The sequence below is a fragment of the Centrocercus urophasianus genome, unplaced genomic scaffold (genome assembly GCF_019232065.1).
Source record: "Centrocercus urophasianus isolate 14NV4802_14NV808 unplaced genomic scaffold, USGS_Curo_1.0 seq_26, whole genome shotgun sequence".
In the NCBI taxonomy this organism is placed as follows: Eukaryota; Metazoa; Chordata; class Aves; order Galliformes; family Phasianidae; genus Centrocercus; species Centrocercus urophasianus.
In genome coordinates this window covers 11,631,757-11,646,260 of record NW_024884822.1, presented here as the reverse complement: position 1 = coordinate 11,646,260, position 14,504 = coordinate 11,631,757, and the positions used below count along the sequence as shown (strand labels likewise).

Here is a 14,504-nt window from a genome sequence, read left to right as displayed (position 1 = left end):
TCACCAGCAGTACCATATCAGATGTGCTGATTTAATATGGACTGTGCTTGAGAATCACATATTCCATTAACTTAAAAAATTCATATTTCATCCCAATGAGTATTTTACATTTTCACCAGGAGACTATAAAGCATCATTCAATCTAGCTTCACAGCAGTCCTGGGAGGTATTTTGGTATTAGTTCCTTTTTCCATTTGAAAAACACCTGAATATAAAACTTCAGATCATAAATAAAATCTTGACAGAGCTGAGATCTGAAGCGAGAGCTAATGACATGTGGACATGGACATCATTTCTTCACATGAACTTCATTGTCCCACTGTCACAGCTATCTCTCAGCATCAAAGACATAGGATGAAACACAGGATGTCCAGGGCTCTACTCACACATGTCCAGTTTCATGAGCCACCACAAATGCAGATGAAAAACCATCTTCATGATTGAGAGTACAGCTTCGAACAGGATGGCACATTCCTGTGACTGGAGCATAGCCTGTGAGAAACACCACGTTTCAGAAAAGGAATAAGTATGGAAAAGTGACGTGAAACTCCAGGAAAACAGTCTTCCCCTTTGCAACATGAATTACAGGTAAGTGGTCCTCTCATAGATAAAAAGAGACCTCTGTCCCCAGACATTTAATAACATGCTCTCTCATCCATGAAACAGATGAGATCACACTGTTAACCAACTGAAACTATATTCCTAGCTCAGTCAGAAGGTTGTTATCACATCTTGGACCATTCTGCAATTGCCTTCTCTGAGTACACAAGGCAACAGAGGAAAGGGATACCACGCAGTGCTGTGCAGCTCATGAGCTTGGTGCACTTCCAGCACCCAGGAACACACAAGCAAAGCCCCCGCCCTGTGCTGACAGCAGATCTGACCAATTCAAAATGAACAGGAGATTTATCCCCTTCAGTGAACAAACCTGATCTCACAAAGAGGCAGAACCTGAAGGAAAGGAAAAAGTGCACAACACTTGGTCCTGCTGTTCCAGACCTTTTGGTGACAGCATTTCTTGGCAATCTTTACTGCAACAACTTTTTAAACACAAAACTTATTCCTTATCTTTGGGCATTTTCAGGATTGTTTACATAGGGATCTCAATTGCTTGCCTTCAGCTGGAGCAAAGAAATGATCCCATAAGTAATCCCATCAGTTAGGATGCAATGCATGAAACAGTTACAACTGAAAACGGTCATGTGCAGAGCGTTTGGGGAAAGAAATTGTTGACCAAAGCTAAGCAAAATTTGAACTGCACGATTAGCTTTGCACAGTGATAAACGCAAATGTTGCTCAGAAGTTTTGCCATTTACCAAACAAAACCTGACACACGTCTTACCCTGCATGCCAGATGGACCAAAATCCTGCCTCGTGAGGAAGATAGCGTGGTCATGATATTCTGCATGCCCGGTGTCTGGCTTCTGTTGCAAGTAGGCCCAACGACACACGTTCTCCAGGCTTTGAGAAGGGTTCCCAATCTCTATCAGACTCATGGACTGAGCGTGCCCAGAAGAAAAGACAGTAGCAGTTATTTACTGAGCTAGGGTGATTCTTTCCCAGCCTACTTAAGCACTAGAACAAATTTTCCACTTCCATTAGAACTCTTAAGAAAGAGATTATTATGCTTTACGAACAAATTTTACTGAGACAAGAAAGTAAGAAAATAGTTAACATTCACAGGTAGATTGAATATGATTTCTGTGGCATACCCATAAAGCGTAAGATACAATGAGAGAAAAAAAAGCAACAGGTATTTTCAATATTGTATTGTGCAATGCACATTAAAATCTCTATGCCATCCCAGCACCAGCTGACACCATCACTTCAAGCCTGGATATATTGTTTCCAACCTAACACTACAGGATCCCTATGGGATCTGCAGTGGTGTCAGGCCAGCAGAGCCTAGCCCAGTGCAGGGAGGGCAGAGCCCAACAGCCATAGCAAGGGCAGACTGCAAGCACCCAGCCCTGGCTCATCAGCCTCCTTTGCCACGCACTCAAGACTTCTGAACACCACTGGATGCTCTACTGAGAATAAATACTAATTGTACTTTGTCCAGCTGTACTTGAGTCATAACTTTGAGAAACAGATGTTCCCAAAGACTGTATTTTAAAACACTTTCTCTTTAACCCATTCTGTATTTCACAATCATTCAGAAAGAAGACTCTGTCTTCCCAATCTGGTACACCTTTATTCTGCCTGTAAGCCACACATTACATCACTGTTGTGTTGTCATGACTTGGCTGACTTGAACAAGCTGATGTGTGCTAAGTGGGTGCAAAGGACAGTTCCCTCTAATGAGAAAGAAAAAGGTGCTTTAAAATCCAACTACTGCATTTACCTTATCTTTTTTCCCCAATAGTACTTAAAAATTTCCAGCTAACTCTTGTTAATACTGTGCATTAAGTCTCAAAAAAGCACATTATATGTGGGATGTTATAAAATATATGACTAATTGACCCACTCCAGGCCTTCCAGGACTTGTAAGAACTACATATGCAAACCCTGGCTTTTCATTTACAAAAATTATATTACCATGACAACATCGTAATCATAACACAAACCACTACAATCTAGACACTATACTGTACTGTAAGCATTTCTAATTCCCAGATAGATAGTTCATACCAGAAATAGCCAGGGCCAAAAATAAGAGAGAAGTAACATAGTTCCTGTTTAAATACAGATGTGTTTGACATGTCCTCTAATTGAGTGCACGATGGAGCATGCAGAGTATTGACTGCATGAAAAAGAAAATCCTCAAAGGGTTGTGGAAGAACAACTGGAGTTGATAAAAAAAAAGCCTGCCAAACTGAGGCCTGATTTTGGCAAAAATGGGATATTACAACTCTGTAACGTTCAGAAAAACAAATTAATAAACCAAATAGAAGTACAGTTTGGAATCTGACACCACTTTGGAATGAAAAGGTTGTAACACAACCCCAGGCTGGATCATGCTGCTTCCAGCCATAATTCCCTTGGAAACAGAATAATAATCATGCTGAAATGGTGAGAGAGTAACGACGCCTTTACTGCATCTTCATGTGTTTATTAGAACAGACATGAACAAACTTTGAGTGACTAACACAAGGAAAGTCCTGGCTCTTCAAGCAGAAATCCTCTTCAGCTAAACTAAGCGTGACCGTCAGTGAGGTCCTGGGCAGCATGTATCAGTGGTTCAAGAGCAAGTAACTATCTACAACATCTCCACCTTCATCTCCTTTCTGCAAAGCTTCAGAAGAAAAATCTGTCCCATAAAGAAGTCCAGTGAGAAATCTTCTACAAGGTTCAAAAAGCAAAGAACATTGTAACCTGAAGCTGAAAAAATTTAAGCCGTGAGTATGATTGAAAAATCGTTTACAAAGTGCACTGTAATTCTTTGTCTCACAATGATCTCTTTCTACACCTTCTAAAAAACGAAAGTAATTTCATTTTATGACTGATCAGAAAATAAACAAAAAGTATCAATTATCAACATGTGCTTTGGTTGAGGCTATCTCAGTATTTGCAAAGCGATCTCTGCGTGATCAGCAAACAAGCAAGGAGTATGAAAAAGGCAGTAATTTTTAAATAACCACTTCACAGTTTTCTCCTGTCTTGAGTCATCCCCTCCCTACCTCCTCAACTGCAACCTTTGCCAATGAATCCCAGTACAAAAGCAGAATTGTGGTGTGAATTAACAGCAGGACTTCTTGAGCCCTCTTCTGATGAAGACAGTCTGCCAGAGATCAGATCAGCCTGCTGCAGCAGCCCCCATGGTTTGGGCATTGCGTTGGCTTTTGGCATGAGTTGACAACAGCTTTCTTTGCATACAGAAGCCCATTCTGGAGAGCAAAATCACTGCCTTAGGCCAAGAGAATCTCAATGCCTATTTACAACAACAGCTTTTAGAGCATCTCTCCAAGCAAATGAAAGGAGAATTGACTGGCTAACATTGAGAATTGTGCCTTTTTTGTTGTTGTTGCAACTGACACACCAGGCAAACTGAAGGAAAACCCTCTGCCATAAAAAGGGAAACAAAACATGCAGTTCTGTAAATGTATTTCAGCTGACAGCCCAACTTCTTCTCCAATGACACAATTTTAAATCAGAAATGTGGCAGGTATAAAATTGACTTGTTTACTTTATGCTACAAAATGAGACATCCATTAGGAAATCCATTCTTATAGATGCCTATGTGCTACTGGTATGAACAGCAAGCCTCCTACATCAGTAGGAGGGCTGCCAGAGACTAAGAGGAGAAACTCAGTTATACCTGCTGTACAAAAAGTATTCAAGATCAATGAGCATTCATATCACTTCTTCACTAATCTTCCATCTTTCTTCACAGTAATATAGATACCTAAAAAGAAATCCACTCGGTTGCTAGCAAATTTTCACCTGAATTTCCACTTTCTGCAATTTGTCAAAGACTTCCAAATGAGAATGCCTTCAGCAGTACTAATAGTAACCTTGGCACAGTGCTGGGATCTTCCTGTGCTCATGAATTCTCAAATAAACAACAGTTCACTATTATTTTATCCAACACTAGCAACTGATGGCAATGGCTAAGCAGAATGTCACTGTTTTTAGTTGAAGCTCCCAGCTCCGTCTTGAGTCACGTTTCATTTGGAATTGGTGTGATCACAGAGTAGGAAATATTGTATGGGTGAGAAAATGCTGATTTAGGATCCGATTAATCCCTACTGTGTTTTGCACAGACCTGGTTCAGGTTTAAGGCCCATGGAAGCCATGCCTTCTCCTGATGGCAGATGACAGGCTGCCTATGGAGGATACTTACAGGACCCAAGCATAGTTCGGTACTTCCCTCAGATAACCTCCAATTGTCCAGTGCTTTTTGACTCAGAGATTTCCTGAGACAGATGTGGCTTCACAATAAATTTTTATTCTCTCTTGCTCAGTAACCCTGACTCCAAAGATAAGTGCTGCTGTCCTGCAAGAAAGGTGTGTAGGAAACCATGGGATGAGGCACAGCTAACAAGGGCAGATGCAGTATGTTTTGGAAGGGTGCCGTCTGGGAATTTACTCTTGCAGAAATATGAGATAACACTTGATAATACATTCTCTTGGAAATCAGTGGGCAGCTTTCATCAAACTTAGAAAATACCAACCCCTTATTAAATGGACAAAGCGAGGGAAAAAGAGCAAAAGAGATGAACAGTGTGCAGCAATAAGGATTGCAATTAAAGCAAAATTCCCTCTCTGTCATGCAGCAAACAATCTGGGGGCAGCAGGCTGGCTGTGCAGAGGAGGTGGAGGTGTTACTGTTGGCCTGCAATGGACCTGCACTGCCAGGAACACGTGAGCCCACAGCTGGCTGAGGAGCAGGCCTGGCCGGGAAGGACCTCTTTCCACAGAGGACAGCAGGCCTGTGGAGAGCATTACTCAGCTGATCAGCAGGAAGGCTGCCAGTGGAAAGAGAAACTTTCCTTCTCACTGCAAGAAAAGCAAAAGATCTGTGGGCACTTCAGAGAGCTGCTGGTAGAAACAGATGGATGTTTGCTCCCTTGGCTGGGAGCGCCATGTGGGGAGACACCATGGAGGGCTGTGAGGACAGCCTGCCCAGAGAGACAGCTGGGATCCTTGCTCTCAAAAACCCAGCATCTGCTGATGCCTTCCAGTTGCCTTCTTTTCTGATTCTGGATTCACATCTTTTCTGCTCCCCTTCCTTTTTAGAGAAATTCGGCAGAAAATAACCATAAATAAAAGAGGAATGAGTTGCAACAACCATTAGTACAAGAGTCAAAGGAGGGCAATAAGAAATGATTCTAAGGTCATTGCTACATAGATACAAGTTTCTTTGAGCCTTCTAAGCTATTCACTCTGTCTTTCAGGGAGTTATCAGTGTGATGTTCAATTCTCTGTTATTAAGACACTGAAGAACAAGTCAATCAGTACTGCGAAGCCCTGCAAGTACTTTTGAAAGGAATTTGGAAACTGAGAAAGACATCAAATAATTCTTTGAGAATTTCAAATACAAGGTTTTCGTAGAAGAAAACTTCAAATTTAGTCTATATTCAACCCAAACTTTCCAGAGCCTTCAGTTTGCCAGTATGTGTAAAAAACACACTGGTACCACCCATACAGTGGCAGCTTTCATTAACCAAGTGCCTTATTTACCTGCCATCTGCAATAGCTGAGTACAGCTTTGCAGCAGTGTAGATGAGTGAGTGCTTACTAACAGGGACAGAAGAACCGGTCAGAAGCTTGCTGGAAAAGCACCTTCCCCTGCTCGTCCATTAGGTGGTGCTCCAAGAGAACCAACGGGGAGGGCTCTGCAGCTCCTCAGCAGCTCCAGAAGGAGCAGAGATACGATTACACTTATCAGACTCCAAGCTATGGCAGAAAAGTTGGAGCGTTCCTGGGAGACAAAGTATGACTTTCCCTTCTTGAACGTGTAACATCTCTGCAAAACACACCACTTACATTCCTTCTACTTGGCACTTCTATTGTTCATTGTACACTGGATTAAATCTTTTATATTCTTCTGAAGACAAGCAAAAACTAAATAAAAAGAATTATCTCGTGTCCATGGTAACCAAATTAACAAAAATAGCTCATTCAGCAAACTGTCATTTTGCATTCAAAGGATTTGTAAAGCTTTCTTATGGCAGCAGTTTGTAAACATTTTTGTCTCTAATTTTGAATAAATACAAGCAGAACAGGAATACAAAGCACTATTTATGCTATCAGCCAACTTTACACTCTTCAAGGTTCCAACAAATCACTGTAGGAAATTATTAGCTATGTGTCTAGTATCTAAATAAGGCAATCCATCAATTCCCACAGATAAAATTAAGAGGGGCAGTATTTTCACTCATCTTCACCCCTGAACTAATAAAAACAATGCAAAAATAAGAACAGCAGCTAAACTTGTAAATAACATGGAAGTTCTTGCCTCACCACTAATCCTGTGCAGAATCAGTCACTGGAGAAGGCCAGAGACTGGGACAAGAACTTCATCTTCTTCCTAGTTTGTAGACAACATTGCAAGATCAATGCTTGATTCCTGCTGACACTGCCAGGTGTTCCATAATTTACATAATAAATACCATTCATAAGCAAGAAGACACACATAAATGGGTTATCATTCTCAACCAGCAAACATCCATCAGTTCTTAAGACTCTTTCTAAGAATTTTCTGCGCTCCCAGGCTCAGCTGTTCTGTGACTACAGTTAATAAAACTGGTGCCTTGCTGGGCACAACTCTCAGCTCTCAGGCTGAGCCTTCACCCCTTCCAAGGACAAGCAGGGAGCTCTGAGCCTTTCCAGCCCAGGTCACTGAAGAATGTGAGGTCAAACACCTGAGTTAAGATAGAGAGCTGGCTTGTCCTTCCATCCCAGCTGCACCACCTGTGCTACCCTCTGGGAAAGAGAGAAAAGCCTGGCTCAGGCTGGACTGATGCTTTCCAGCCAGGCTGAACCAAGAGCATCTTGCCCTCTCACACTGAGCACAGCCACATAAAGGTCAGATGGCAGAGAAAACACCTTTTTGTGAAAAGATAGTCCCAGATGAAGGCAGCAGGAGCTCTGAGTTATCCAAACACACAATTGAAAAACCCTTCTCAGTTAACTGTCCTGCCCTGTGAGATGGCAGGAAGCCAGCTCATGTGATGCTCCTACTGACTCATCACCTTAAAACCATTTGGTTCTTTTCCCTCCCCTCATCTTTCTGAAAGTCTCTCTGCCCTGGTGGTCAGGTTCCTCTTCAATCTGATGACATTCACATGGCCAACAACCACTGTTCTGGGGCCAACACTGATCCGAAGCTAACACGGATCCTTCTCCCAGGTTTCCAGCTCAGCTGAGCACAGAGCAGCACTCCCCAGCCTGTCCCATGCCGTGCAGGTATGCATCCCAGTGACCAGAGTCATGCATGCTGCTCCACAGGAAAGCTCAGAGGTGTCCTGCACAGCCACGTCCAAATTTCCCAAGAAATAACTCTCATAAATCCTCAGGTAGCTGCATTTATTGAAATTCATGCAGTTCCTGTGAAAGTCTTAATGACTTTTTTTTCCAGTAATAACTGGCTTAATCACTCCCTTTGCAGCGAACGCGTGCTATTCTCTGCTGCTGTCTAAGGGTGGTTCATCTACACACAAAGTCACCATTGTGGATGGACAGAGCGTGGGGCTGGAGCCAGGAATTTATGAGCTCTTATCCCCAGACTGCCAGTGACCTTCCGTGTGGCCTCCAGAATAACGCTGAGCGCCTTTGTTATTTTAGCTGTAAAGTGGGAAAAATAATCTTTATTCATCCACCTCAAAGAGGTGATGAGAGGATTTTAGGCAGTGTTCAGGGTTTAAAAGCTTCAAAACAAATTTTATAATAGCCAGTCAGAGCTTCCAAGTCCATTCTCAGCTCATCTCTTGCCACCTCCTCCGCACTCGGTGATGGTGGTTCTTTGGCTATTTCCCTGCATGCTGTAGAGCTCACAGGGCTACAGAACTGTTACAGTCAAAACAGATGTTAATGGAAGACTTTGCTAAAACATTGAATAATATTCTTCTCACGTGATTCTGCATTTTCCAAAATTTGGAACTGATCTACCTACTACTGAAGCCAAAAAGGAATAAACAAGCCAGCTCTTCTTTTTCCCTTTTGAAGAAAAATGCACGGCATGTGCCCTGTTTACTGATTTGCAGCATCCCTGCCATCGTCTCAGGAGGTCAATATAAAAATGCAGAGAAGTGCACAGCAGCACCCAGATCTACACAGGTACAGAGCAGGATGCAAAACCTGCCCCAGTGCCCCTGCATGTCATTCTGTGCCAATGGTCTCAACCTGCCACAGCTTCAGCCTTTGTCCAGAAGTGACAGCATACACAGAAGTATACTACAGTAAAATGGTGTCAGATCTTTTGAACTTGCCCATGGAGTAATTTGAACGCGTTGTCACCAGAGAACACCTATTTTTTCACCTTACCAAGGCAATTAATGCTCTTAATAAAATTATTGAAACTTTCGAATGTACAGCTCTGTTAGGTTGAAAATATTAAGCAGTATGCTTGAAGGAATGGAGTACCTCCTAGCAAGAGCCACAGAAAAGCTGGTTGCTGTGCAACTCAAGTATTGTCCACATTATTCTTATCAAAAGATGACATTGTATAAAATAATATAATCATCTTCTTCTTCTTAAAAAAAAAAAAACAAAAAAAAACCACAAAACCATACACAAAAAACCCAACCACGGTACAGTAAAAGGCTGCTTAAGGGTTGAGAATTGGCAATAGCTCAGAGTGCTGTCAGAAATCTGACACTGATGGTACATACTTCATCAGTTACAGAACCATAATGTAATTATTATGATTATTTAAATGGCACCCTTGATAATATATATAAATTGCCTTCAATAAAGTGAGTGAATCTGAAGATATCTGCTACATGCTTGGAAAATAAATGCTTATTCAAGCAAGACTGGGATAATATTTTCATCTTGCAAAGCCAAGCAGGCTGCTTTATGCACACACTGGCTTAACTTGTCCACACACCATTCCTTTTACTGTGTACGTTGAATATATACTTCAGAAAAATGTTAATGCTTGTGTGTTTTAGCAGGCTAATAAAATATTGAGGGCTTTGTTCTAATTACTCAAGAACAGGTTCTGAAAATAAGAACTATCCCAACTTTTCCCTCTGAGCAAGAGAAATTTTCTTCATGGTTATTTGGGTTAACTTATTTGGAATTGTGTTCTGCTGAATCTTACAGGGCAACTAAAACATGGTCTGCTATGGATTATGGGTTTAGAACCCATTAATGACAATCCATAAGCAGATCATACAGCGCCACCTGCAGCTTTTCAGTCCAAAGGCCCACCAGGAAGGGAGGTGTCCATGCTCCACCAACTCCACTCTGTGAAGCAGATTAATGTGAGATAATAACTTTCAAATTATCAATTGGCAATGTTTTATTTCTGATCTTCCATCAGAAAATGCAGCAGAAGCTGAGTTCACACCACTACCAATGCAGAATGATCGAGCTCAAGACGGGCAGGCATAGCAACTATGAAATACTTATGAAATTAGGACAGCAAAGAAGTGACCAGTCCATGTGGTGACTCCACGTGTTTCAACCACTGCTGCAATGAGATACTTTTGAGAATGATTAGTCGAGCTGCAATCCCTCAAATTGCTGTCATTAGTGTCAATAATCAGACACCACAAATTTTCGATCACAAAACAAAAAATGCGACCTCTTTTACCTTCGATTTTAGGACATACAGCTGACCCAGAACACTTACTGACATTGCTGTGTGTCTCTGCAAGAAGAGCAGAGATGGGATGGTTTAGAACGTTTAGTTGAGCAGGGTAAGAGGTGACTGTCAAAGGAGCTTCACCACCGACACTCAGCCGGATTTGACTTTCAGCTTCTTGCATGAATATACATGGAATCTTCCAGCCCCCACGTTTATTACATGAGCATGCAAATACCAGCAACCCCGTCACAGAAAAAGCCAATAGATTTTAATGCTCTCCTTCGAGCAGCCGGATGTGCAGTCCTTAAAAGAAAGTTTATCAACATACTTCAAACACCCTCTTCCAGCTACCGTGGAGTCTGATGTTGATTTAGTCTACATAAGTCATCAGTACTGAGCAGATTAAAACTTTTGGAGCCAAGTAGCATTTCATTTCTCTTTAAGTGAGTTTTGCCTGTGGAACAATCCCTCTCTTAGAAACGGCAAGAAAACACTTGGAATTCTTGACTACAGACTCAATCTGCAGAGCTCTTGCCTTGTGGCCCCTATCTCTTAACTTTAAACACATGTAGTCCGACCAACCCTTTTTAAGCACAAGGTGAAGCGAGTTCTTGGAATGCACATTGTGCAGAACTGATCCAGCATGTGTTCACTGATACTTACATACTGCTCTACCACAAAACTTCACATTTCTCTAAAGAACCAAGATGCTCATAACATCCCATGGATCACTTCAAACAAGTCTAAAAAGACAGACTGTCAGAGCTAAGTAGCAAGTTAAAATGACACAGGGAAAACACAGAACAAATCGTGGTTATTTTCCTATGTGAAGTTCAAATTGTAAGGAAATACCCATAAAGATAAATGTTCTTTGCATTCATACATGATGAATCAAGTTCAGAGATCTCAACCTCCATTTAACACAACCTCTCCTTACCTTGCCATAGCTCAGCAGGATTATTCTCACCAGGACTACATTGATGTGAGCACCCAGGGATTCATCATGGTAAATTTCATTAACCTGCAAAAGAGGTCAGAGCTTCAGCCACAGTGCTGGCAACAAGTAACAGACAGCAAATGCTAAAGCAGCACCTTTGCTATGCTGTCATTAAGACAAAGATCATTTGTGATTATACATAAAATGGGCAACATTCCACTGATGCTAGAAGGAAATTTTTTATTTTCTAGCTTCTGAATAGGCCATAATTCATTTTAAATCATTTAAAAACAACTTAACATTAGAGTCTTCATGCTAGTAGGAATTTAATCGCCAACCTAAACAGACTTATACATATGAGCAGTGCATCATGGTGGATTCCATGACAAAGCTCCTGCCTCTGATGGAGAGCCCCCAGTCCCTGCCCTGTCCTACCTGAGCACACGTGCTGAACACAAACCAGAGGAGCTCCATTCTGAGACCACTCATGGGAAGGGGGATCTGGAGCAGAGGGGCAGACCCTGGGGCTGCCTCTGTCCCAAAAGGGATGTGCTAGATCAGCTCAGCTGCACCCTGTAACTCCTCCATCTGGGACTCATCAAGTGGCATTCTGACAAGAGGATACACCTTCCCCAAAAGGCCTGGTCGGCCACATGGACTGACTGGATTGCATGTCACAACCAATCAGCATTAAACTTTGCAAGCAGAATGAAAGCTAAAAACCACTGGCAAACAAAAAACTCTTTTTTCTTTTTTCTTTTTTTTTTTTTTTAACAAGACAGCTTTGTAACCAAATGGACACAGTGATACAAATCACCCTATAAACACTGAAAAGAGAATGGTAAATATTTACAGTGCAAAATGAAAGGGGGATGAATAAAGATGACTTAGGAAACGCTGCCACAAGTGAGCTAGGCTAATATCAGCTGTTAAAGGGGCTGATCTGGATACTCCACCATGAATGGATGCATGAGACCAGGCTGTTCATTGGCACCAGTGTGCTCTGCCAAACAGCAGGGGTTTGGCTTCACAAATCAGAAGAGACAGATGAGATACTCCCTGCAGGGCAAGCCTCTTCTTGGGAAGGATTGCAGCAAACCGGTCTGCTCCATGGATAGAAACAAATCTCTTTTCCTCCTAAAACACAGATTCCTTACTGCAGTCTAATAAGTAACGTTCACAGTAACTTTCATTAGAAACATAACAATAAATTATGTACTGTTTCTTCAATCAGCTCTACTTCCAATGGCTCATCCTTCATCTCTGTAAAAACAATTAAAGCTGAATACACCAGCGTTGATTTTACTAAGCAATCTCAATTGACATTTTGAAGTGGATTTAAATTCATTTTATCAGTATTTTTAGTATAAGAGCTTGATGTTATGCCTGGTAAGAGGCCAGATTTCACATCCTGAGCATCCCACAGTAATGGCCGTGAGCAGCAGCCCACCCTGACCTGCTGATCTGCTTTGTAAACAGTGGCTCTGGAAATTACATCACATATTTGTGCATATAAATGCTACTTCAAAAGACTAACTCTATATTCCTGTATCTAAAGATTACTAACTTTGAGAACCATTACTGAACACAGATTGTAAAGACGTGAGATATGAACATGCCTTCCACATTACAAACATGCTTTCACCCAAGAAAAAGACCCTCACACGTTGTCAAGGGGGGCAGGGATATTAATTTGCCCCATTCTTTGTGTACATGGAAGACAGCGCACACATCCGTGATGCGAGGCTGCAATATGCTGTAAATTACCTATACGTGAAATGAGTACTGAACAAGAACTCCTCTGTAGAAGACAGTAAGCACGGCATGTAAATAAGAATTTAATTAGTTCATAACGCATAATCCAAATTGCTGCAGACCACTCTCTCATTAACTTCCAGAATTTAACCTAAGCCTCTTCTAACAATGGCTGAGTAACAGAACAACCGTATCACTGTTGCGTGCCAAAATGAAACTTGGCATGAAAATGTTGATGGAACAGAATTGAAACACTGTTTGACTGTTCATGCAAATGACATCTAACAAACAAACTGTGAATGAACAGAAAAGCACAAGCACTGTAAAAAAGCTGCTCAGTTCTCTTGGGATAGTGGATTTTCTGCAGGACAGTGGGTCAATTCAAAACTCTGGCTCTTGGTTTCATTAAAGAGGATGAATCCAACCCCTCCTCACCCAGAGCTGAATGGAACCCTCTGCTCCTTTCTCAAAGCTGCACCGTGACTTTCCCAGCAGCGTCTCACTGCGCACAGATAATACACTGAAACAGATGCTTTACCTTTTTTTTCAGTATGACCTAAATTGCACCTATTTGTTTCAGGAAGTTATTAAAGAAATGAGATCCAAGTGACTGAGTGCTGCGCTCTCACGCACTGACAGGGGCCTCCACAAACCTGTGCTCAGTTTCTCCAAGATGCCACCTGCCAGCCCCACAAGAGAGCAGTGTGAAGCAAACACAGCCCATTATGTGGGGCACAAAGCAGCCCAGCACCCTGCGGGCACTGAGCTCCTGTCCAATGCAGCAAGCACTGGGCACTGAAGTGCTTCTTCAGATAACAGACATGGAATAGGTTTGGACATCTATGTAATAAACACAGACAGGTGTAAAAATGGTTACACAATACTTCTGCTCTATTCCTATGTATTTCTGCAGGGCATCCTGATTTATACCTACCAAAAATCCAAATAGATCTATTGCCCTTAGATCAATAAGAGTCACAGGCTAAAACTGTGCTGCTGCATAGGGAAAGGAGAATGCACAAAGCTCATCACAAAATGACAGCCCCTGGACAGAAGCACAGATTTTTGCACTAAATCCCATTAGATGTCCACAGTGATTCAGCATTTACAGAGGCGATGCAGAATGTTGGGTAAAGCTGAAAGAATTCAAAGCACAGTGAAACACTGTAAAGACTTTCACAAAACTATTGTAGTTCACAAGCTATTTTGAGATAATTTTGTATCATGGTTTATTTTGGTGGGATATCTCAAACAAAGCAAAATATGCATTTCTATTTCTGCTTCTGTTTAGAAACCAGGTTGGCACAGACTGGTGCTGCTTAAGAAAACAAGCACTCAATTTATTATTTTTCCTTCTGTCCCTCTCTGCTCATTTTATGTCTTCTGCCCTAAGCAAGTTTGAAGCCAACAGAGTAAGTAAAAAACTTTCTTCTGTAAAAAACTTCTTCTGTTTCAAAAACATTGAAACAGAAAAAACATGAAAAAACACAAAACCCAACAACTCAAGTAAAGCTAAACTTTTGTGAGATGCACAAGGCTTCATTAAAGAAGCTCTGCAAGTTTATATTATTCAACAAAATGGGACCCAATACTACAAGGAATTTTAAAATTGTT

At 41.6% G+C, this 14,504-nt stretch overlaps 1 protein-coding gene across 1 annotated transcript in view; it reads right to left on the bottom strand.

The window, feature by feature from the left end:
* The window catches only part of ADAMTS2 (ADAM metallopeptidase with thrombospondin type 1 motif 2), a 168,423-nt gene that overhangs the window by 33,026 nt on the left and 120,893 nt on the right, over positions 1-14,504 (bottom strand). Inside the window, exons 5-7 of the mRNA XM_042826472.1 lie at positions 11,136-11,219; positions 1,343-1,499; positions 387-492 (exon numbers count right to left, since the gene is read on the bottom strand). Of these exons, the coding sequence (XP_042682406.1) occupies positions 387-492; positions 1,343-1,499; positions 11,136-11,219 (347 nt within the window). The remainder of the gene's footprint in view (positions 1-386; positions 493-1,342; positions 1,500-11,135; positions 11,220-14,504) is intronic.